This window comes from Panthera onca, chromosome A2 (assembly GCF_046562875.1).
Source record: "Panthera onca isolate mPanOnc1 chromosome A2, mPanOnc1 haplotype 2, whole genome shotgun sequence".
Taxonomy (NCBI): domain Eukaryota; kingdom Metazoa; phylum Chordata; class Mammalia; order Carnivora; family Felidae; genus Panthera; species Panthera onca.
In genome coordinates this window covers 31,085,031-31,110,215 of record NC_138340.1, presented here as the reverse complement: position 1 = coordinate 31,110,215, position 25,185 = coordinate 31,085,031, and the positions used below count along the sequence as shown (strand labels likewise).

Here is a 25,185-nt window from a genome sequence, read left to right as displayed (position 1 = left end):
AACCAAAACAATCTTAGAAGAGAGCATAGGCAGTTGCTCTGACATTTCTCTGACATTGGCCATAGCAACATTTTTCTAGCTATGTCTCCAGAGGGAAGGGAAATAAAAGTAAAAATAAACTACTGGGACTACATCAAAAATAGCTTCTCCGCAGTGAAGGAAACAATCAACAAAACCAAAAGACAACCGACTGAATGGGAGAAGATATTTGCAAATGACATATCCAATAAAGGGTTAGTATCCAAAATATACAAAGAACTTATTGAACTAAATACCCCAAAAGCAAATAATCCAATTAAAAATGGGCAGAAGACATGTATACACATTTCTCCAAACAAGACATACAGATGGCCAAGAGACACATGAAAAGATGCTCAACATCATTCATTATCAGGGGAATGTAAATTCAAACCACAATAAGGTATTACCTCATACCTGTCAGAATGGCTAAATCAAAAGCACAAGAAACAACAAGTGTTGGCAAGGATGTGGAGAAAAAGGAGCCTTGTGCACCGTTGGTGGAAATGAAACTGGTACAGCCACCGTGGAAAAGAGTATGGAGGCTCCTCAAAAAATTAAAAATAGAACTACCATATGATTCAGTAATTCCACAACTGGGTATTTACCCAAAGAACATGAAAACATTAATGCAGAAAAGTACAAGCACCCCCATGTTTACTGCAGATATATTTATAATAGTCAAATTATGGAAGCAGCCCAAATGTCCATAGATAGATGAATGGATAAAGATTATGTGGAATAGGGGAGCCTAGTGTCTCAGTCAGTTAAGCGTCCAACTTCAGCTCTGGTCTGACTTTGGCTCAGGTTGTGACCTCACGGTTCATGAGTTCAAGCCCTGCTGGGTTCTGCGCTGACAACACGGAGCCTGCTTCAGATCCTCTGTCTCCCTCTCTCTCAGCCCCTCCCCTCCCACCCTTCAAAAATAAATAAACATTTAGAAAAAAATATGTGGAATATAAGATATCGGAAGGAATATTAGCCATAAAAAGAATGAAACTGTCCTTTGCAAGATGGAGGGATCTAGAGGGTATAATGTTAAGTGAAATAAGTCAGTCAGACAAAGACAAATACCGTATGATTTCACTCATATGTAGAATTTGAGAAACAAAACAAATGAACAAAGAAAAAAAAAAGACAAACCAAGAAACAGACTCTTAACTATAGAGATCAAACTGATGGTTATCAGAGGGGAGGTGGGTGATGGAAATGGGTGAAATATGTGAAGGGGATTAAAGAGTGCACTTATCGTGATGAGCATTAAGCAATGGATAGGACCTTTGAGTCACTATGTTGTACACCTGAAACTAACATAACGCTATATGTTAACTATGCTGGAATTAAAATTTTTTTAAATTCTTAAAATATGTAAATCAGATCATGCCACTCTCCTACTTATAAGCAAAGGATTCCTGTTGCATCTAGAATAAAATGCCTTACATGGCTCATGAGGCTTATCTGATGTTGGCTCCCTGCCTGCTCTACTGCATCCCAGTATCTCCCCACTATCTCCCCATTATCCACTGTGTTCTTGCTGTACTATTCTACCTACTCCTTTCCTGCACCAAGTCCCCTATTCCCTTTGCACTTCTGTTCTGTCTGCAGCAATCTCTTCTCCAGATCTTCACATGGCTCATCCTTTTCATCATTCAGGTCTCAGCTCAAATATCCTCTCCTAAGAGGAACTTCCTTGTCCATTTCTTCCCAGTTATTCTCCACCACATCACTGTTTAATTTTTGTCATTGTATCTGTTGTTATCTGACACGATCTTGGTCTTTGGTTTGTTTGCTTGTTTTCTTCCTTCGCTCCTTCCCCTTATTACGATGTTAAACTCCAGAAGAAAGACCCAATTTATCCTGTTCTCCACTGGATCTCCAGCACCAAAACGATTTCCTTGAACAGAGTAGGCATTCAAAAATGGGTGAAGTGAATGAATGAGCCTCGTTTGGTCCCAGCAACCATTCACAGATTGTTGGCCAACTAATAACTGTCTATCCATCATCCAATTAGCTAAAAGAGGTGGGGCCCAGGACTGAAACATGGCTGCACATGGGCTGGGTCTGTAGCAGAGGGCAAAGGTGTTCTTGGCACCCTTTACTGATCAAATGAGTAAATGGACAAGTTCAAGAGTTCAACCAGTCTCTGTAGGCTCTTGGCAATGCACAGTAAGACTCTGAAAGAAGAGCTGAGTATGCTTTGCCTTTTTTCATACTGTCTCTGTTTCTCTTCCAGAAAGCATTATAAAAAGTGCTAGAGACACACTGTTTATTTGGCTAGCAGCATTTGGTTGAAAATTGAAGTGATTTTTAAAACTACAGAAACATAGTCATCTGGGCACTAGTGATGAGCCTGAGCTAGAAAGTAATTCACATTACATTTTCATTTAGTCTTGCACACCATAAGGCATTTACATTCATTTTCTTCTGTGGCACCGTTTGCTCCAATGTGGGACATTTATGCTTTACTTTTTATCTGCATAAAGGAAACAATAAACTTTATCATTCTTTAGAGAACATTCATTCTGCAGAGGGACTGAATCCCATCTCTAAAGACCATGATAATCAGGGTGGGTAGTAATTTCAGGTTTGGAAATGGCAACCTTCATGTCAGTCTAAGATGATGGCTTAAACTGACAAAAGAATCATATTTAATGGTTCACTAACCACAGCATTTACTCTCTCTTAACAATTACTGTGGTAACTTGCAAAAAGACAAGGGGAAACCAGTCCCTTCTGATTTGGGCAAGCAATAAACTCAATACAGAGATAAATATGAATAAGTTCTTGAAAATTAACCCTGAAGACAAACATCTTTTTTAAAAATTTATTTATTTATTTATTTTTTTATTTTTTAATATGAAATTTATTGTCAAATTGGTTTCCATATAACACCCAGTGCTCATCCGACAGGTGCCCCCCTCAATGCCCATCACCAACCCCCTCCTCTCCCACTCCCCATCAGCCCTCAGTTTATTCTCAGTTTTTAAGAGAAGACAAATATCTTTATGATATTTTTGTATCTGTGAAGTAAGAGGAGTTAGAAACCACTATTGGGCAGACTCTTTTCAATGCCAACATTTTATGAGAGTTTGTTGAGACGAGCACCATGATGTAAATTAATTTGATATACGAATTCTTAGCAAGTTCTATCACACTGTGTAAATATCAGTTTGTTAATTTAGGCAATTTGCTACAGACCTCCTTTTCATTAGTAAAGATTAATAGAGCCTTAATTCTAATTATCTGCACTGTGACTCTGTGTGATGGTAATATTAGGTAAGGATTTCAGGGAAATTACTGCGAGCTTTTGTATAGTTGAGGACTTGCTATGGATCTTGAATGAGGCATGTAAACTCTCTGTGTCTCCATTTCATCAATGTTGAGTTTTTTTTTTTTTTTTTTGAAGACTAAGCTCCATGAAAAGAGAATCTCTTTTCATTTTTAAATTTCCTTCATGGTCAGGCCCGATGCCTGGCACCATAATGAATGTTTGTTGTATCAATTAATAAGTCTCTGGGAGTGCACTAAGAATGCCGATTTAATAAAACACCTGGGGTGGGGGCAAGTGATGAGGTACTTATGCCAGGAATCAGGTACAAAGAAAGACGGACACAGGGTTCTCCAAAATTTTTTTGCCAGGAATACAAATGTCTTATAATTACATACTAACGTGTTTATCTTCTCCCATGATTAAATAAGTGCATTTATAGTATTCTATATTGGGAAAAAATGTGAAGAACCAGGCACCTTCATATCCTCTTAGTGGGCATATAAATTCTTTTCTGAAGAGAGATTTGACAAATCTATAAAAATTTAAGGTTTGCTATACCGTTGCCCCAGGAACTTACCTTACACATGAAGCTATAAAACTGTGTTAATTGTAGCACTATTCATAATTGTGAAAAACTGAAATGGCCTAAATGTCCATTGGCAAGTGATTAGCTTAATAAATTATAGTATAGTTGTGCAATAAACTGTGGTATAGTGATGAGGCCAAAGAATGTGGTAGATCCCTAATGGCTGACATGGAAAGATAAAAACAATTTTAAAAAAATAAGAATTAATTTGCAAAATAATATTTACACTACAATCAGTCTGTATAAAAAATGAGTCCACGCAGGGGTGTCTGGGTGGCTTAGTCATTTAAGCCTCCGACTTTTTTTTTTTTTAATGTTTTTATTTATTTTTGAAGGAGAGAGACAGGAGCAGAGAGAGAGGGAGACACAGAATCGGAAGCAGGCTCCAGGTTCTGAGCTGTCAGCACAGAGCCCGATGCGGGGCTCGAACTCACAAACCATGAGGTCATGACCTGAGCCAAAGTCGGATGCTTAACCGACTGAGCCACCCAGGCGCCCCATAAGCCTCCAACTCTTGATGTCGGCTCAGGTCTTGATCTTGTGGTGGCGAGACAGAGCCCGAAGTCGGGCTCTGTGCTGAGTGTGGGGCCTGCATAAGATTCTCTCTCTTCCTCTCTCTCTGCCCCTCCCTCTTTCACATGCACATGCTCTCTCTCTCAAAATAAATACATATTAAAAAAAATAAGTACATGCAAAGAAAAAGTTTGAAATATCCATCAGAACTCTTGATAGCGATTGTCTCTGAGAAGTTACATTTAAAGGAGATTCTGATATTCTACTTCATTCACTTCTGTACAGTGACAGAAAATAAAATGTGTTCCTTTTTCTAGTGAAGTAAAAGATAATTTTAAAATGTGGTTATAAATAGGAAACAGTGTAACTGTTTTAGATGAGGGGATGTAAGACAGAGGAAGAAGGGATGGAAAACGCAGCCGCTGGTAGGTATGCTAAAACAAAACATGAATGTAGAGGTTGTTGAGCATAATTCTCAGCTAATTTCTAAAGATGCCAAGAGCTAATCAATTGCATCTCAGAGGTCCCAACTCTGCAAGTGGTTCTCTGCACTTTCCACTTATTTCTGATGTCTCAGTGCTAGCCTTAAGGAGCATTACAACTATAAATCCTTCATTGTAATCAAAGATGTTCAAGCTTCCTGATTAGTGTGTGGGAACTCTCAGCTCAATGATTCCTGCTGCTTTCCAAATCTACCTTTTTGCCAGGGAAATGAGGATCTGCCATAGCAGTACATCCTTTGGAATAACTTTATTCTTAGAAAACTATGTCATTTATTTGACTCCTTAACACCTACCCTCCAAGTGGCAGCTGCTACTATGGAACGGAATCTTTCAAAATAAAAAGTGAAAAGTTCTACAAACTGCATTGGCAACAGCTCATTTATTTCAGATTCCAGTCAGCTGCAAAAAGGGAAAGGGGTGATCATTACAGCTCCAGCCTGGAACTGTGTTTCCTTCACAGTTTATTCCTGGACTTGGGAAGTTAACTGGAAAGCGAATGCCAGTAATTCTGAGTCCCAAGGAATACAATCTCTCTGAGAACCATTCCCTAAATCCTTCTTGCCTGCCCAGCTTGCCTGTCCGTGGGGAAGAGGCTATAGATGTGGGAGGGAAGGAAGGAGTCACTGTGATCGTGGGGGTTTGCCAACCTAAGGACATCACTGTGGTTGCTTACAGGACAGTGGTGAAGACTCCTTGAGGTACATCAAGCTTAGATATTCAAATTCTAGCCTTGCCACTGATCAGCTGTGTGACCTCGGGCAGGTCATTCAACCTCAATGAGCCTGTTTGTACACCTGTCACATGAAGTTTAGAGTTGCTGTCTCATAGGGATGTTATCTCTCAGGGATGCTAGAGTAATACATATGTGATATGCTTTGCACAGTTCTTCTATGGTAAAATCACCTTTTATTTGACCATAACGATGCTGATGCTGATGATGCCTATGACTATAGGCATCATCATCATCCCTGTTAGAAGAGGGTTTGGGGTGGCCGTAAGCAACTTTGTTGAAACAGTCATGGGCATCAAAAGATTTAGACAGGTTTTCAGGTTTCACATTTACTAGCTATGTGATCTTGAAAAACTTTAAGTCTCTGTAAAAAGGGGAATAAAAATACTCTGGCTCAGCCCTTGTTACTGTGTTGTCGGACAATCAAGAGGATAATGACCATACCGATAATTATGCGTGCACGCACGCACACACACAGAAGATGAAAGAATTGGGTGCCTGGGTGGCTTAGTCGGTTGGCCACCCGACTTCGGCTCAGGTCACGATCTCACAATGTGTGAGTTCGAGCCCTGCGTAAGGGCTCTGTGCTGACAGCTTGGAGTCTGACACCTGCTTCAGATTCTGTGTCTCCCTCTCTCTCTCTGCACCTTCCGCACTCACACTCTGTCCTCTTGTCTCAAATATAAATAAATATTTAAAAAAATTTAAAAAAAAGATGGAAGAATTAACATATCCATCCTACGTTCTGATTTCTACCTTCATTTCCACTTGGTGTAGTGGGGAAAGGCAACCAGCACCTGAGTCATTTTTTTGCCAGGGGGTAGGGTCTGGGGCAACATGCTCAAAGGCACATAATTGGGTGGTAGTGAAATTGCTACAGTTCACCCATTACTACCCAATTTATATTGCCACATTTGCTTTTTTGTCATTTATTGTTCTTTATTCTATGAGTAACATATGCCACAACAGAAAATTTGGAAGTAACAGAAAATAGAAATATCCATTTGCTTATTTATGCTAACTTTCCTTTTCTATTTCATCATACTAAGTACAATAAATAAGGCAAGTGTCTGCTTAAACCAAAGTGTAACCTCAAATATTTTTAGGAAAAAAATCTATCAATGTTAAAACACAAAATATTAGGCAGCTGCAAACTGAAGCTCTACCTATCTCTCCCTAGGTCACCAATTCTCCAACTTCTGTGTGTCTAAAAATCACATGGGGACTTAGTAAATGTCAATCCTGGGCTCACCTGGCAGGAATGCTGAGTAGGTAGGTCTGTGGTGGGATCTCAGAATCTCCATTTTCACCAACCTACCTCTCTTTCTTTCTTTCTTTTTCTTTCTCTCTTTCTTCCTTCCTTCCTCCCTCCCTCTTTCTTTCTTTCTTTCTTTCTTTCTTTCTCTCTCTCTCTCTCTCTTTCTTTCTTTCTTTCTTTCTTTCTTTCTTTTCCTTCCTTCCTTCCTTCCTCCCTCCCTCTTTCTTTCTTTCTTTCTTTCTTTCTTTCTTTCTTTCTCTCTCTCTTTCTTTTCCTTCCTTCCTTCCTTCCTTCCTTCCTTCCTTCCTTCCTTCCTTCCCCCTTCCTTCCTCCCTCCGTCCCTCTCTTCCTCTCTTTCTTTTTCTCTCCCTTCTTTCCTCCCTCCCTCTCTTTCTCTTTCTCCCTTCCTTCCTCCCTCCCTCTCTTTCTTTTCTTTCTTTCTTTCTTTCTTTCTTTCTTTCTTTCTTTCTTTCTTTCCATTTCTTTCTTTCTTTCTTTCTTTCTTTCTTTCTTTCTTTCTTTCTTTCTTTCTTTTTCTCTCTTTCCTTTCTTTCTTTCTTCCAAACTTTCTACATGATACAGACACAGGTAAGGGGTCCCTGAATCTACATCAAGAGACATCCTAATGTCCTGAGTCATGTCCAGGCCTCTGCTTTCCCACAGCTGGACCCTGGAAGGGGAATCAGGAATGGAACTCCCAGCCTTACAGTTGTTACTTCTTCACACCCTTGGCCCTGAGGCTTTTACTTTCCTGTTCCGACTGTAGAACATCCTGCAAGCAGGCAGCTGGAGCAAGTGGCTCCTTTTTGTTTGACCTTGTGGCCCCCAGACAATTCAATTCATCTCCTGGCTTACAAAATGCCATTCTTTCAAGGATGGATGGGGCTGGGAAAGGAGAGGGAACACTGGTCACCACCACTCAACTGACACCAGCTTGACCTGGTAAAGTATATTATGTGACTTCTGGCCACCAGCTTGATAGCTCCAGGGGATGCAAAGAATGTTCTCACATTTCTCTGTTTCCAGGAAAGAAGAAAGCAGAGACAGAGGTTGATGGGGCCATGGAACAGGCAGAACATTTTCAAAGGACAGGACACACATACAGATATGAGTGGGATGTTTCCTTTTGACATTCTTAGCTATTACTATAGCCAAATTCCTTTGTTCTTTTCTAAGCACCTCAGTCTCAGTCTCTGTGTCTCTACTTCTAGGAAGGAAAACAGATAAAAGAAAGAACCAGAACTTATTTTTGTAACTTTGAAAAAAGCCATGTTAACATCCTTCTGGGGCATAGGGCTTCTCCCAGGTAATGAGGTTCTGCCCACCACACTCCCCCATGCCTGCTCTGTAAAATTACACACAGTGAGGCCAAGAACTACATAAAAGACTCATTCAGCATACACTCATTTCATCTCTGCTGCTTGTCAACTCCCTCTGGGAGCTCAACAGAAACAACAGCCTTGATTACATAACCTACAATCATTCTTAATACGTGCCCCAGTCCTGGTCTTTAAAAGTCTGTTCAGATTTTACCTAAATAGGACAAATATCAGAGCAAGCCCTATGAGGTTGAAAGAAAGAGAGCTGTATAAGTAATTTTGTTGAATCTTCACCTTTCCTTCTGCTCCCTCTGAAGTAGCAGTGGCAGGGGCATCATCAGGGTTCCTGGCCAAGTCCGAGTACGACTGTTCCCCTAAAAAATGCAGTCAATATATTTCTACTTTCGTAGAATTAGGGGTCTAATTCTCTGTTTAAAAAAGGCTTTAATTCAGTTTTCTCATTTTCGTAGATGAGGAAACAGTTTCAAAGAGGAACTCTGGGCTAGTCATTGCCTGTTCTCAGTTCTCTGCCCTGCTCCTTCCCAGGGGCTTGATTTGCTTATCAACTGGCTTCCAGTTAGGTGCAGCCAATGGCAGGCTCTCGTTCAGAACCTGGAGCAAGGCAGAAAAGGAGAAACCAAGGAGTCTCTCCCCCTCTTGCTCTTGCTGCTTTGGAATTACTAAAAAATATAAAATCTGTTCTCAGCTCACATACCATGTGAAAACAGGCAGTGCACTGGCTGAATTTGACTCGAGAGCCTTACCTTGCCATCCCCTGCTCTAGCCTTAGAGGTGATGGTGGCATCCCACAGTTGCTAACCTCTGGATTGCTTCTTGGTCCTCGTCTACCTAGTTCCCTACCTTAACTTTTAAAAATTGAGCCACTGGGGATGAGCTCTCTTCTCCTGACTGGATCTTGACTGATATAGGCCATGACTCGTTTACAATGGTATTTCATGAAGTAGAACTGCTGTCCACTTCATACATCTCCTATGGCTCTCATAAATGTGGGTGTAAACATGTCTCAATGGGATTGTGGAAGGTTCCACTTAAGGCAGCCAGCTGCCTATGTGTGTGTTGTTGGAAGTTCTGGTTGACTTTCTCATGCAGTGTTGGAAAACTCATGGCCCCAAAAGGTGCCCCTAAACCAATGTCAGGACAAGAAACTTAAAAGACTGAAGTTGGCCCCCATACTGACCAAATGCTATCCAACATTACTGGCAAAAGCGATGGAGAAAGCAGGGAAAAAACGAGACACAGGGCTGGGTTCTGGATGCATATTCCCATAGGAAGCGAGGCATGGATGGCCATGCAAATATGAGATGCTACATACACATAGCACCCTCTCCACTGCCTCTGCCCCTGTCCATGCCTCCACCACCTGGATGACTGCAGCTGTCTCCTAACTGGCCTCCCTGGTTTCACCATTGCCCCTTGCCCCCTTAAGACTATCTATTTTCATAGCCACAAGCAAGATCTTTTAAAAAACAAAGCTGCATGGCTCTATTGCTCAAAACCTACACTTACATCTCACTCTGTATAAAATCCAAATTCTTCATATGATCCCACAAGACCTCATGTGATCCGGCTTCTGTCCGCTTCTTCAAGTTCATCTCCTGCCTCCCTCCCTCCTCCTTATCCCAACCCAGCAAGGCTGGTCTTCTGGTTGATTTTCAGTCTCTTCATGCTGGGACATCAGGCCTCTACACTTGCTCTTCCCCTTACCAGGAATATACCCCTCAGGTCTTTGAGGCAAGCTCTCTCGTGATCTCTCCCTCTCTCAATTCTTGCAGGTCTGCACTCCAATGTCACTTCTCAGGGAGGTTTTCCCCAACCTATTAATCTAACACAGCATGGCTCCTCCTTCTATCCCCTTTATCTTCTGAATTTCCTGTCAGCCCTGCCCATGCTGTTCCCTTTGCTTAGAACATTATTTCCTCTTCTCTTTTTACTGGCTGAAATGCCATCTCCTCAGGGAGGCCCTTCTGGATCATTCTATATATAGGTGTCTGTAACTCTCTCCATCCCACCAACACTTATTTTACTTCTCCATACAATCTTCATGTTCTTCCTGCAAATTAACACTACTCTTTCTGTGTGTGTATTCTTTGTCTACATCTTTAATGTCTTCCTCCCATCCCTATGTAATTGTAAATTTTATGGGGGAGGCGGCTATGTCCACTTCACTAATACATGCCATGTGCCCACATAGTTCACAGCCTTGCACACTTTAGGTGCTTAATAAGTATTTATTGAGAGAATGACTAAATGATACAACATGGGGTCATTCACAGGTGTAGGAAAGATAATTAAAGAATTTTATTATTAGAAGCCATGGGTCACCCATCCACATCTCTGTGGGTTTCTATAGGTGATGGTCTTCTAATATAGTCATCTGAGATCTCTGCTTGAAGGCTCAGTTGGGCTGCCAGGGCATGCTTGGTCCACAAGAAGTGCCAGGGAATTAACAGAAGTTGCAGTAGTAGTTTTGACCAATGGCCAACAGGAGTTGGTAGATAATTACCCCAACCTCCTCACTTGCCTGACAGAATTACTGTGAAGGATGTTAGCTGTGTTTTCCTGGAAGTCTCAGTTGCCTCAATTGCCCATGATAGTACCTTACCCATAAATCTACTCATTATTGTTTTTCTTCCCCTTCTCCATGCTTCACTGGTGCTTCCAGGGATCACCTGCCAAGACAACTACAGATCTTTGTCTCAGCATGCTTCTGGGAGAACCCAAACTAAGGCATCCTTCTAAGTCCTCATCACCACTCACCTGTGGGGAAGTGTTGCAACACAAGTGCTCCAATCTACACAGGCTGGGAGGTGAATTGTGGGCTGAGGGTGGAGTAATTTGTCATTCGCTAATTTTTCCATTTGGCCTATTCCATGCCAGCAGCCACTGCACCATTTTATGTGCTCTCTGCAGACAGTCCCTACAAATGACAGCTCTTGTGTTGTTGCAGAAATCTCCAAATATGGCTGTCCTTGTCCTTGGTCTACAGTTATACTCTGGTGCCAGGTCCTTGTACTACATTCTATTAATAAAACTATGAATCATATCCACAACAAGGACACTATAATTCAGTGAGCTCTTCATGTGTGCCAGACTCTGTGTTGCACAAGTAGCTTGTATGACTTAACTGAATGGTCACAACCATTCTAAGAGGAAAGTACTATTTCCTTCTTTTTTTAAAAAAAATTTTTTTTAAGTTTATTTATTTTGAGAAAGAGAGAGAGAGAGCACAAGTGGGGGAGGGTCAGAGAGAAGTACAGACAGAACCCCAAGCAGGCTCTTCAACCTCAGTGCAGAGCCTGATGTGGGACTCAAACTCACGAACTGTGAGACCATGACCTGAGCTGAGATCAAGAGGTGGACGCTTAACCGACTGCACCACCCAGGTGCCCCAGTACTATTTCCTTCTTACAATAAGGAAACCTAAGCCCAGAGGAGTTATAACTTGCCCATTTGCTGGGTGGCACAGCTTAGATTCGAAGCCAGATGTTTGGCTAGAGATACACTATTAACCCTTCGGCTACACCACCCTCGAATCTCCCCAGCTCTCTCTGCCCCATAGAACTACCAGGTCTCATCACACACAAAATTTATTTTAATGCACAACATTATGATGAAATACTGTAGTTATAAAGTTTTTCTGAAATGTTAGCCAAAAAGAGTGAAACCCTTTGATAATGATAAACAATAAACAAATGCTTAAATGTAATTGCAAATGCAGCATTTCCTGAACACAAGGAATAAAACATTACAGCCCTTAACATTTTTATTTTCCCCAAATTGGCCCTTCTGGTAAAAAGAACAGTTTATCACCACTGCTCTAGGGTATGGATTTTAGAAAATGCTTTTCCCCCAACAGAGCTAGTTTTACTAGGTAATGGCCCAAACTCCACAGATATCCTGGCATCAACCTCCACCTGTCCCCATGTTCCAAACAGGAATAGCAGAATCAGAGCAAGTGGCTACATTTATAAACGGGGAACAGGGCTTATGCAGCCAGTGCCCAGCTGAGCACCCCAGCTCGCCTTTCCCTCAATACAAAGACCCCTCTTCAAATTCCCTTTCAAGAATCATGAGGATCAGACTCAGAATCTCATTCTCCCATCCCATTCAGGCCACACAACCTTGGAAGGGCTGTGCTAGTGTCACTGAGCACTGTCCCTTCTGTCACTTTGGGAGGGCTTCATTTTCCCATTAGTTTAATGAGAAAAAAAAATACAGATCTGATGATACCTTCAAGGACAACCCACATAGGATTAAAGACAAGAGTAAAAACAAGTTAATAAACTTATTTGTTGGGAGATTTTTGATAACTGATTCAATTTCTTCGCTGGTTATGGGTCTGTTCAAGCTTTCTATTTCCTCCTGATTGAGTTTTGGAAGAGTGTGGGTGTTTAGGAATTTGTCCATTTCTTCCAGGTTGTCCAATTTGTTGGCATATAATTTTTCATAGTATTCCCTGATAATTGTTTGTATCTCTGAGGGATTGGTTGTAATCATTCCATTTTCATTCATGATTTTATCTATTTGGGTCATCTCCCTTTTCTTTTTGAGAAGCCTGGCTAGAGGTTTGTCAATTTTGTTTATTTTTTCAAAAAACCAACTCTTGGTTTCGTTGATCTGCTCTACAGTTTTTTTAGATTCTATATTGTTTATTTCTGCTCTGATCTTTATTATTTCTCTTCTTCTGCTGGGTTTAGGCTGCCTTTGTTGTTCTGCTTCTATTTCCTTTAGGTGTGCTGTTAGATTTTGTATTTGGGATTTTTCTTGTTTCTTGAGATAGGCCTGGATTGCGATGTATTTTCCTCTCAGGACTGCCTTCACTGCATCCCAAAGCGTTTGGATTGTTGTATTTTCATTTTCGTTTGTTTCCATATATTTTTTAATTTCTTCTCTAATTGCCTGGTTGACCCACTCATTCTGTAGTAGGGTGTTTTTTAACCTCCATGCTTTTGGAGGTTTTCCAGACTTTTTCCTGTGGTTGATTTCAAGCTTCATAGCATTGTGGTCTGAAAGTATGCATGGTGTAATTTCAATTCTTGTATACTTATGAAGGACTGTTTTGTGACCCAGTATATGATCTATCTTGGAGAATGTTCCATGTGCACTCGAGAAGAAAGTATATTCTGTTGCTTTGGGATGCAGAGTTCTAAATATATCTGTCAAGTCCATCTGATCCAATGTGTCATTCAGGGCCCTTGTTTCTTTATTGACCGTGTGTCTAGATGATCTATCCATTTCTGTAAGTGGGGTGTTAAAGTCCCCTGCAATTACCACATTCTTATCAATAAGGTTGCTTATGTTTATGAGTAATTGTTTTATATATTTGGGGGCTCCGGTATTTGGTGCATAGACATTTATAATTATTAGCTCTTCCTGGTGGATAGACCCTGTAATTATTATATAATGCCCTTCTTCATCTCTTGTTACAGCCTTTAATTTAAAGTCTAGTTTGTCTGATATAAGTATGGCTACTCCAGCTTTCTTTTGGCTTCCAGTAGCATGATAAATAGTTCTCTATCCCCTCACTCTCAATCTAAAGGTGTCCTCAGATCTAAAATGAGTCTCTTGTAGACAGCAAATAGATGGGTCTTGTTTTTTTATCCATTCTGATACCCTATGTCTTTTGGTTGGCGCATTTAATCCATTTACATTCAGTGTTATTATAGAAAGATACAGGTTTAGAGTCATTGTGATGTCTGTATGATTTATGCTTGTAGTGATGTCTCAGGTACTTTGTCTCACAGGATCCCCCTTTGGATCTCTTGTAGGGATGGTTTAGTGGTGACAAATTCCTTCAGTTTTTGTTTGTTTGGGAAGACCTTTATCTCTCCTTCTATTCTAAATGACAGAAGAGTCCAGGACCAGATGGCTTCCCAGGGGAGTTCTACCAGACGTTTAAAGCAGAGATAATAACTATCCTTCTCAAGCTATTCCAAGAAATAGAAAGGGAAGGAAAACTTCCAGACTCATTCTATGAAGCCAGTATTACTTTGATTCCTAAACCAGACAGAGACCCAGTAAAAAAAGAGAACTACAGGCCAATATCCCTGATGAATATGGATGCAAAAATTCTCAATAAGATACTAGCAAATCGAATTCAACAGCATATAAAAAGAATTATTCACCATGATCAAGTGGGATTCATTCTTGGGATGCAGGGCTGGTTCAACATTTGCAAATCAATCAACGTGATACATCACATTAATAAAAGAAAAGATAAGAACCATGATCCTGTCAATTGATGCAGAAAAGGCCTTTGACAAAATCCAGCACCCTTTCTTAATAAAAACCCTCGAGAAAGTTGGGATAGAAGGAACATACTTAAACATCATAAAAGCCATTTATGAAAAGCCCACAGCTAACATCATCCTCAATGGGGAAAAACTGAGAGCATTTTCCCTGAGATCAGGAACACGACAGGGATGCCCACTCTCACCGCTGTTGTTTAACATAGTGTTGGAAGTTCTAGCATCAGCAATCAGACAACAAAAGGAAATCAAAGGCATCAAAATTGGCAAAGATGAAGTCAAGCTTTCGCTTTTTGCAGATGACATGATATTATACATGGAAAATCCGATAGACTCCACCAAAAGTCTGCTAGAACTGATACATGAATTCAGCAAAGTTGCAGGATACAAAATCAATGTACAGAAATCAGTTGCATTCTTATACACTAACAATGAAGCAACAGAAAGACAAATAAAGGAACTGATCCCATTCACAATTGCACCAAGAAGCATAAAATACCTAGGAATAAATCTAACCAAAGATGTAAAAGATCTGTATGCTGAAAACTATAGAAAGCTTATGAAGGAAATTGAAGAAGATATAAAGAAATGGAAAGACATTCCCTGCTCATGGATTGGAAGAATAAATATTGTCAAAATGTCAATACTACCCAAAGCTATCTACACATTCAATGCAATCCCAATCAAAATTGCACCAGCAATCTTCTCGAAACTAGAACAAGCAATCCTAAAATTCATATGGAACCACAAAAGGCCCCGAATAGCCAAAGTAATTTTGAAGAAGAAGACCAAGGCAGGAGGCATCACAATCCCAGACTTTAGCCTCTACTACAAAGCTGTAATCATCAAGACAGCATGGTATTGGCACAAAAACAGACACATAGACCAATGGAATAGAGTAGAAACCCCAGAACTAGACCCACAAACGTATGGCCAACTCATCTTTGACAAAGCAGGAAAGAACATCCAATGGAAAAAAGACAGTCTCTTTAACAAATGGTGCTGGGAGAACTGGACAGCAATATGCAGAAGGTTGAAACTAGACCACTTTCTCACACCATTCACAAAAATAAACTCAAAATGGATAAAGGACCTGAATGTGAGACAGGAAACCATCAAAACCCTAGAGGAGAAAGCAGGAAAAGACCTCTCTGACCTCAGCTGTAGCAATCTCTTACTCGACACATCCCCAAAGGCAAGGGAATTAAAAGCAAAAATGAACTACTGGGCCTTATGAAGATAAAAAGCTTTTGCACAGCAAAGGAAACAACCAACAAAACTAAAAGGCAACCAATGGAATGGGAAAAGATATTTGCAAATGACATATCGGACAAAGGGCTAGTATCCAAAATCTATAAAGAGCTCACCAAACTCCACACCCGAAAAACAAATAACCCAGTGAAGAAATGGGCAGAAAACATGAATAGACACTTCTCTAAAGACATCCAGATGGCCAGCAGGCACATGAAAAGCTGCTCAGCACCGCTTCTCATCAGGGAAATACAAATCAAAACCACACTCAGATATCACCTCACACCAGTCAGAGTGGCCAAAATGAGCAAATCAGGAGACTATAGATGCTGGCGAGGATGTGGAGAAACAGGAACCCTCTTGCACTGTTGGTGGGAATGCAAATTGGTGCAGCCGCTCTGGAAAGCAGTGTGGAGGTTCCTCAGAAAATTAAAAATATACCTACCCTATGACCCAGCAATAGCACTGCTAGGAATTTACCCAAGGGATACAGGAGTACTGATGCATAGGGGCACTTGTACCCCAATGTTTATAGCAGCACTCTCAACAATAGCCAAATTATGGAAAGAGCCTAAATGTCCATCAACTGATGAATGGATAAAGAAATTGTGGTTTATATACACAATGGAGTACTACATGGCAATGAGAAAGAACGAAATATGGCCCTTTGTAGCAACGTGGATGGAACTGGAGAGTGTGATGCTAGGTGAAATAAGCCATACAGAGAAAGACAGATACCATATGTTTTCACTCTTACGTGGATCCTGAGAAACTTAACAGAAACCCATGGGGGAGGGGAAGGAAAAAAAAAAAGAGGTTAGAGTGGGAGAGAGCCAAAGCATAAGAGACTGTTAAAAACTGAGAACAAACTGAGGGTTGATGGGGGGTGGGAGGGAGGGGAGGGTGGGTGATGGGTATTGAGGAGGGCACCTTTTGGGATGAGCACTGGGTGTTGTATGGAAACCAATATGACAATAAATTTCATATATTGAAAAAAATAAATAAAAAATAAATAAATAAAAAGAAAAACAAGTTAATAAATATGAAACAGTTAAATATGTACATACTTTTTAATGTTTGCATATGGGAGAGAGAGGGTTAGGGAAGCTACCATTCTGGGTAAAATATAATAAAGGGGTTGTTTTGTTGTCTTGGGGGTAATGTTGCTAATTAACTAGAATAACGATCTTTTTTAGCTATTTTTAATTCCTTTCTTGAAAGTAAAAATAATATACTAAAAGAGAAATTACTGAATTCCAGGCCTTATTTTAAGCATTTCCCACTTTATACAAACTACTTACTGTGAAATGGGTAACACTGTCTTTGTTTTACAGATAACAAACAAAGATGCTAAGCAATTTTCTCAACAAAACATAGCCAGTAAGTATCAGAGTCAGGATTTGAACCTAGGCGGTCCATCTTTATAGCTCAAGCTACACTATGTTGTTTCAGTAGATTAACAGTATTAAAATTCATAAAATCATATTGTAGAAGAAGAATCACACGGCAAAGTGTGGCAAGTATAAAAACAATATCTGATTCATTCATAATCTCACCACCAAGAAACAAATTAATATTTTGATGCAATGATCATGACATAATCTCCATAAATATGATTTAGTTTTTGTTATTTGGGTATCCCATGAGAAAAGATGTGCGGTTAATCACCACATGTAGAGAACATATTTGGGGAGGACTGACAAAGTATAGACTATGTCTCATACAAAATTTATTTTGGAGGTGTTATGGATCATTTCCAAAATCTAAGCTATCATTTATTTTTCAGTAACTGAGGTTAAAGTCCATGCTAGTATGACTTCCAATTGGAAGAGACCTACCATGTATGCTAAGATACCATGAACAGAGAAAAACAACTGTGGCTTCATATATGAAATCTGAACTACAAACCATAAGGGAAGATGTTCTGAACTAAAGGTACTGATTTGTAACCAAGCTGGTTTTCACACGATCAACATTATACAAGATGAATTTAGAGTGACAGGAAATAGGGATCTATCTTTATCCATCCATCCATCCATCTATCCATCCAAGTTCCTTAATGTTCACAATTCAGCAATACTAGTGTCTTAGGCTGGATTGCCCCAAAGCAGACCTGAGATCAAGATATGAGTGCAAGTTGTTTCTGGAGGCTTCATCCCTGGAAACGCCAATAAGGCAGTGGCGAATTGGGACAGGAAAGGGGAAGAAGGTAATAAAAGGTGTGTTGCTGACCAGGTTTCCATGATGGGCAGAGCTATCCTGCTGGGTGCCTCTGAGAAATGGTATGGAACGTGCCTTAGAGTTGTATCCCTTTAGAGGTGAGGTAATGGGGATATTTATCCTCCAACTCACATGTATTATTGGATGAAGGCTGCTCCAGGAGAGAGCAACTCCCCAGAATTTTTCGCCTGTCCTGCATACTGACCAAACAAGTTTCTGTGCCCCCAGAAAGACTTCTAACAGTCATAAAAGCTTTCAATGAAAGGTATAGGGATGAACGGCGAGGGACTGGGAGATATGGGCAGGGCAGTATCTGCCACAGCCAGCTAGTAAAAAAATAAAAGTAAATTAGAACCATTACATATGTATAGTTTTATATCCCGGTTAGTCACTTTATACAATGCTAGAGGATTTCACCTATGTTTAACATGTTACTTGAGAAAATCACTTTTTTTTTAATTTAATTTTTTTAAAAATTTACATCCAAATTAGTTAGCATATAGTGCAACAATGATTTCAGGAGTAGATTCCTTAATGCCCCTTACCCATTTAGCCCATCCCCCCTCCCACAACCCCTCCAGAACCCTCCGTTTGTTCTGCATATTTAAGAGTCTCTTATGTTTTGTCCCCCTCCCTGTTTTTATATTATTTTCACTTCCCTTCCCTTATGTTCATCTGTTTTCTCTCTTTAAGTCCTCATATGAGTGAAGTCATATGATATTTGTCTTTCTCTGACTAATTTCGGCTTAGCATAATACCCTCCAGTTCCATCCACATAGTTGCAAATGGCAAGATTTCATTTTTTCTGATTGTTGAGTAATACTCCATTGTATATATATACCACATCTTATTTATCCATTTATCCATCGATGGACATTGGGCTCTTTCCATACTTTGGCTATTGTTGATAGTACTGCCATAAACATGGGGGTGCATATGTCCCTTTGAAACAGCACACCTGTACCCCCTGTACTAAATACCTAGTAGTGCAATTGCTGGGTCGTAGGGTAGTTCTATTTTGAATTTTTTGAGGAACCTCCATACTGTTTTTCAGAGTGGCTGCACCAGCTTGCATTCCCAGAGAAAATGACTTTTTTTTTTTAATTTTTTTTTCAACGTTTATTTATTTTTGAGACAGAGAGAGACAGAGCATGAACAGGGGAGGGGCAGAGACAGAGGAAGACACAGAATCTGAAACAGGCTCCAGGCTCTGAGCTGTCAGCACAGAGCCCGACGCGGGGCTCGAACTCACGGGCCGTGAGATCACGACCTGAGCCGAAGTCGGACGCTTAACCGACCAAGCCACCCAGGCGCCCCCAGAGAAAATGACTTTTAATGTCTTTCGTTTTATGAATGTCCCACAATTTATTTAACTGATTCCCTATCTTTAGACATAAGTTATTTCTAATTTTGAAGAACTTAAAATAATTCAACAATAAATACCTTTGTATCTACTTCCTTCTCTATATCTCTGGTTATTTCTTTAAGGTAAATTAATCAAGGGTAATCGTGTTAACTACTTGAAGCAATGATCAGTTCCCTCCAATCTACAAGAAAACTTGAAATTGACAGCAAACTTAATATTTTAAATTTTGCTGCGGGATCTCAATACATGTAAGTGACATAATAATTGATTTGTCATTATAAATCTTTTATTCTTTATATTCAGTTGTTCTCAAATTATTCCTATACACTGGAAACCTTACTATTGTCTAGGCAAAGTAGGAATTTTATCACCATGTCATCAAATGAACTAATTACTGAAAGTAATTATGAGAAGGTGACTAACCAACTTGCTCTCTTTCTCCACAAACATCATCTCATGCAGGCTTAACGTAAGATGGTTAGAATCCTTAGAATTTTGCACTTTCCTTGTCTGAGGAAAACATCAAATTCTATTTCCCATTCTCCAACAGCCTTGTATGCTTTTCTTTTCTACTGAAAAGTCCTTAATCACCACCATTAGTTATATCCACTGGCCTTTTCATAGTTTTCACTCCTTTACTTTCTGAAGTACTCAGTGGTCCTACTTGTGCTGACTGGTAGCACGCATGACATTTTCTTACCTTCTGTGAAGCACACACTTTGTCCCACTTCCTCTGCACTTGGCTCTTTTGGATTTCCTCATTCATTTGTCTCCGTCTTCATTTAAAAAAAATTTTTTTTTACATTTATTTATTTTTGAGAGAGTGAGACAAAGAGAGAGTGGGGGAGGGGCAGAGAGAGAGGGAGACACAGGATTGGAAGCAGGCTCCAGGCTCTGAGCGGTCAGTACAGAGCCCGACGCGGGGCTCGAACCCACAGACCGTGAGATCATGACCTGAGCTGGAGTCGGAAGCTCAACTGACTGAGCCACCCAGGCGCCCCTCCTTCATTTGTTATAAGCGCGGGCATCCCCCACGCCTGAGCCCTGTGCTCCTGGTCCTACATCTCTCTTGGTGACCTCCCTTCTCTCAGGACTTTCGTTTCACTGCACGAAGATGACTCTTTAGAACCCCAATCAGGCTTCATGTCTCTCTCCTTACATGGGGCTTTTAGCACAAGACTTCTTCTGGATAGAAAACACCTCAAAATGCATGTTCAAATTCAAATCTATATTCTCTGCTTCAAAATCATTTTCCTTATTATTCTCTTTTTATCATCGTTAACTCCTTCTCCCTAATTCAATTCCTTAAAAATTCAACGTGTTCTAAAATCTTGCCCAAAACTATCTTTCCATCTCTATCACTTTTCTCTGTCATATTTTTTGCTCTACTCACCAAGCTTCAAACAGTCTGAACATTGTTATCTTCAGTTTTTATTCACATTAGAAGATCATATGAAATCCAAAAATTTGCAATTGATTTTCTGTGTGATGCTGACCAAATTTCTCTCCATTCAGTCTTCTCAAGCAGAGTAATGGTAACTTACCTCACCGGGTTGGTGTAATGATTACAGGATATACATGAAGGTGGCCAGCAGTGTTTGGTGCATTACGGGCTTGAGATATGTATTTGCATATTTATTCATTCATCACTCAGACCCATCAGAACTCATCTTTGCCATGAAAACCTTTTCTCCCATAGCCCCCAAAGTCTCTCTTCTAACCTCCTTTATCTTTCATTTGACATGCATCAGGTATCCATGCAGAGTGTTGATTAGCATTCTTTGACTCCACTTTCTGCAAATATATTAAATTCCTTCTAATAAAAAACTCTACTTCACACTTCTGTGTATAAAGAAAGTACAAGAAATTTTAAATCCAGACCCCCCCTCCCAAATTAGCAAATAAATTGTTGTTGTTGTTGTTTTACCAAACTAGCACATATAGTAGATGAGAAAATAGCTATTACTTGCTCATTTTAATCATGAATCAAAAGGAAGGTTGGATGATAGTAAAAGGATATACTGCTGAATGTAAATTCCTTCTGATGTGAATCAAAAATATGTACATGTGGTGGTATAAAGGAGTCACATACTTTGGCATATTTAACAGAAGCAGCACGTGAATATTTTGTAAATTATCTAGCATTTTTTTTTTGAGAGAGAGAGAGAGAGAGAGAGAGAGAGAGAGAGAATCTCAAGCAGGCTCCATGCTGTCAGTGCAGAGCCCAATGCTGTGCTTGATCTCACAAACTGTGAGATCATGACCTGAGCCAAAACCAAGTCGGACGCTTAAGTGACTGAGCCACCCAGGTGCCCCTATCTAGCATTTTCTAAATTGACTTCATCCCACATCTGATAATCTGATAAGTAAGTGAAGTAGCTTTTTTTGCTCTGTCATTTACAGACTTGGCCTTAGAGTTCATTGTCTTCCTTGTGTTTGCAATAAACTGAAGAGTTAGAAGCTGCTGAATCTCTTCCTTTATTTCTAAGATTATGGTCAAATCATTGGCATTGGCTTGTAAAGTTTTAGGAGAAAATAACTCTTTTAATGATTTATATCATTAGCACCTTGCTAACCCAATTTCTTCTGAAACAAATGACGTCAAAATAATCTGTATAAATTCTAGATGTGTTCACTCACTATTGACATCTTCCCCGAGAAGATCATGGCATAACATTTTATAGCATCTAAATATATGAATGAACTTGCAACTCTAGTAAAACAGGGTCTCTCTGGAATGGTATGTGTATCTCCTAGATGTACACAGATGGGACAAAAGTGCAAGACATTCTGTGGGATGGGTAGGCTAATCTCCATTCCTAACTGGTCGACACTAAATGTTGTATGGATGTGGTAAACGGAGTGGGAAAAGCTTTCTTGCTTTCTTCTAGAACAGTGGGTTTTTATAATGCCTGTAGGGGACTAGGGTTCTAAGGAGATACTAGAGATTCTGCAGCAGGGGATGGGCTGTGTGTGTGGCAGGGAGAAGGCTAAGGAGGACCAGGTGGATGGTTCAAGCCCCTTTCTTAACCTGCTTCAACTTTCTCAGGGACTCCTGTCCGTTTTATATACAGAGCTTTTGGGTAAGGTAGTGTTTGGAAGAAAAGTTTCTGCTACTGAAAAAATAATGGTTGGTCATCTTTGTTTCAAAAGCCAAGTAAAAACATCTCAAATAAGAGGGCCACTGTGCTCATAGGTGGCAATAAACACTTTTATCCAATTTCTGCAGTTGCCTTTTATTGGGCCAGGGTACTATGTCTTGGGAAGAAAATTAAGCCCAATACTGGAAACTGTTTGCTTCAAGTGTCTTTTCAAATTGTACACTTAGCCAAGGATTGCATGAAATTAAACATGACCCTGCTCTCCACCCTCCTAAGCCCAAACAACCAGGCTCTGTTTTCCTGTCTAAACAGGACTCTTGATCACTCTCTTCCAGTTTGAGAGACAGAAGGACTTGTGTTTAACGTTTGGTGACGTAATGATGTTCAAATCTTAAGCGACGGACCTTGAAGTCATCTGTTCCTACCACTTTTTTTTTTTGGTTCGAAATCACCGTAGAAGGCAATGCAGACCGTACAATTTCACGACTAATGTTACTATGCGTGCTACCTCTCTTGTGCAGCCATTGACATTTCTTCTCTCCTCTGCTAGATCCCAGCCATTGGTAGTTCTTATCTCCTCTCCTAGAACCAGCCATTCTGATCTCCTATCCTAGATCCCACATACTGATCCGTGAGTGTGCAGTGGCTTAGCCTTTCTCCCTAATAAACCAAGGAGTTCCTCCAGAACTTAGAAGTGTCAAATACCCCTAACTCAGCCTTATTTCTACCCACACGTGTAGCTCTTTACACCAAATTACTAGGGGTTCTGTGCTTAGTTTTTCTGAGCTTTGCACTCTCTTATTAGTGTGGAGAGTGTCTACTTGAGCACAGGTGTTTGCAACATTTATCAGTTCTACTTTTAAAAACCCTTTGGTATGTTGGTATAAATGCCACTTCCCATGATTCATTGCCTCTAAGCTGAGGCACTTTTGTTTTAGGCTAGGGAAAGTCCACTAAATCAATATAACAAGGATGTGTTCCATGATATACAGATCCTTTGAGATGCTCAGTGAGAAAAGGTGTCTGCGGTCAAATGTATTTGGGAAACATTGTATTTCTCTTGGTGATTCGAAATGGGCATTAGAAAAGCAGAGTGCTAAGAAGTATTTCGTAAATTTATTTGACCACATAATTTTTAAATGATTCCTCACCCTTTCTCTCCCTCCCTCCTTCTTTTCTTCATTAAACATTAAATATCTAGGGCTCCATGGGAAAGATTTTGGAAAACATTGTACTCTCTTATTTAAGAAGAGTTTTCAGGCATCAATTTATACTTTTCTCTGTACTTCCAGAGCGAGCACCATGTCTGGCACAAGGTGATTACTCGATAAATGTGTGTTAAATAGAAATGAACAAGAGAGTGTTCCGAAACATTGTGCTGAAAGTTGTTTTAAAAAATAATACCGGTTATTTGGTGCCAAGTATTTGGGAGTATTACAGAAAGAAATTATTTTAAAATTGAATTCAGTTCATCCACTTGGGTATATGGGTCAGAATCACAGGATATCCAATGTGGCAAAAGCCCTGGTAGGTGTCTAGTCATCTACCAGACACATACAAGGTACCTTTCAGACTGAATTTATAAAGAGATTGAAAGAATGATCTCAGGCAATTTAAGTATAGCAATAGAAATATGAGATCTGGGTTCAACCCAGGGAGGCTCAACCTTGACTGCCATGTACTGGCTGAGGAATGTGGGCAAATGTGTATGTGCCTCACTTTCCTCATTTGTAAACACTGATAGTAATTGTCTTCCCTTCAAAAGGACTGAATGAGATAACCAAGTAAGCAGCTAAGTATAGTGTCTGGCAGATGGAAGCAATATTAGATATTAATATTATTAAAGGCATTATCAACCAAGATTGCACAGTCAACATGAAATTAGAGCTGACACTAATCCTAGAGAGAATTCGGAAGAACTTAAGATAGGAAATAAGCATGGGGAGGAGGGAATTGTGTATCTGAGGTCTCTTACTGACAGCTCCGAATACTGGGCCAACAGTATCAATGTTTTGGAGAAGAGTCAGTAGGACTCACAAATCCTCCCCGAGTGGGGTGGCAGGTGGGCATTTACTTGTTCGGGTGTTCTGTGGGCTCAGACAGACTCCTCTCTGTTAACCCCTAAGTCTCTAGAAAACTGCTTATCTTTTGAGAAACCACAGAAAGAAGAATGTGCCTTCTCTGTGAGCACGAGCCGCCGTTCCCTACCTGAATGGGTAGGCAAATGCTATGTCAATGCTGAGGTTACTTTCCGTCTTGTTGGCACAGTCCACACTCAGCCGCAGGCCTCCGGAATAGCCACCGCATGTTGCAAACGCAAAGATCGCAAAAAGCTGTGGAGAACAAAGAAGCAAGAAAGAAGAGAGTCATTGGAATGATGCTAATCCAGTGAAATACATCAATCAGAGTTCAGTGTCTGAATTGGGAGAGGTTACGTTCTTCCGAAATGTGGCATTGTGTTTGGTTCAGGCTGGGAGATGGAAGCCAGGAGGAGGATGGGGACCTCGGAGGTGGTGTTTGAAAAACTAGTCCGGCAAACTGGTGTAACTTTGCTTGGAGAAAAACTGAACAGGAGAGGAAAATACCCGTGTTTGACTGTGTAACGAGCCATCGTGCCTCAGAAAGTAGAGATGTAATCTCACATCAAAGGATCTGGAAAATTACACACTAAGGGATTAATGACAGATATCTCCAGGTGGGAAGAATTCGAGATGTCTCCTTGCTTTAATTTGCTTGCCTGTAACTTCTGCAATAAACATGTTTTATCTTTTTGGAGTAAT

General features: G+C 40.2%; 1 protein-coding gene and 1 long non-coding RNA gene across 4 annotated transcripts in view; one reads left to right on the top strand and one right to left on the bottom strand.

Moving 5' to 3' along the window:
• The window catches only part of SYNPR (synaptoporin), a 313,866-nt gene that overhangs the window by 98,123 nt on the left and 190,558 nt on the right, over positions 1-25,185 (bottom strand). For all 3 annotated transcript variants that reach the window (XM_060631506.3, XM_060631505.3, XM_060631507.3), the window contains one exon: positions 24,614-24,738. In XM_060631506.3, coding sequence (XP_060487489.1) covers positions 24,614-24,738 — 125 coding nt within the window. The remainder of the gene's footprint in view (positions 1-24,613; positions 24,739-25,185) is intronic.
• LOC132678725 (uncharacterized) lies at positions 7,919-24,208 on the top strand. Its single transcript, XR_009609756.3, has 4 exons — positions 7,919-11,026; positions 17,053-17,098; positions 17,505-17,653; positions 22,741-24,208. It is a non-coding gene; the product is annotated as an uncharacterized LOC132678725 (long non-coding RNA).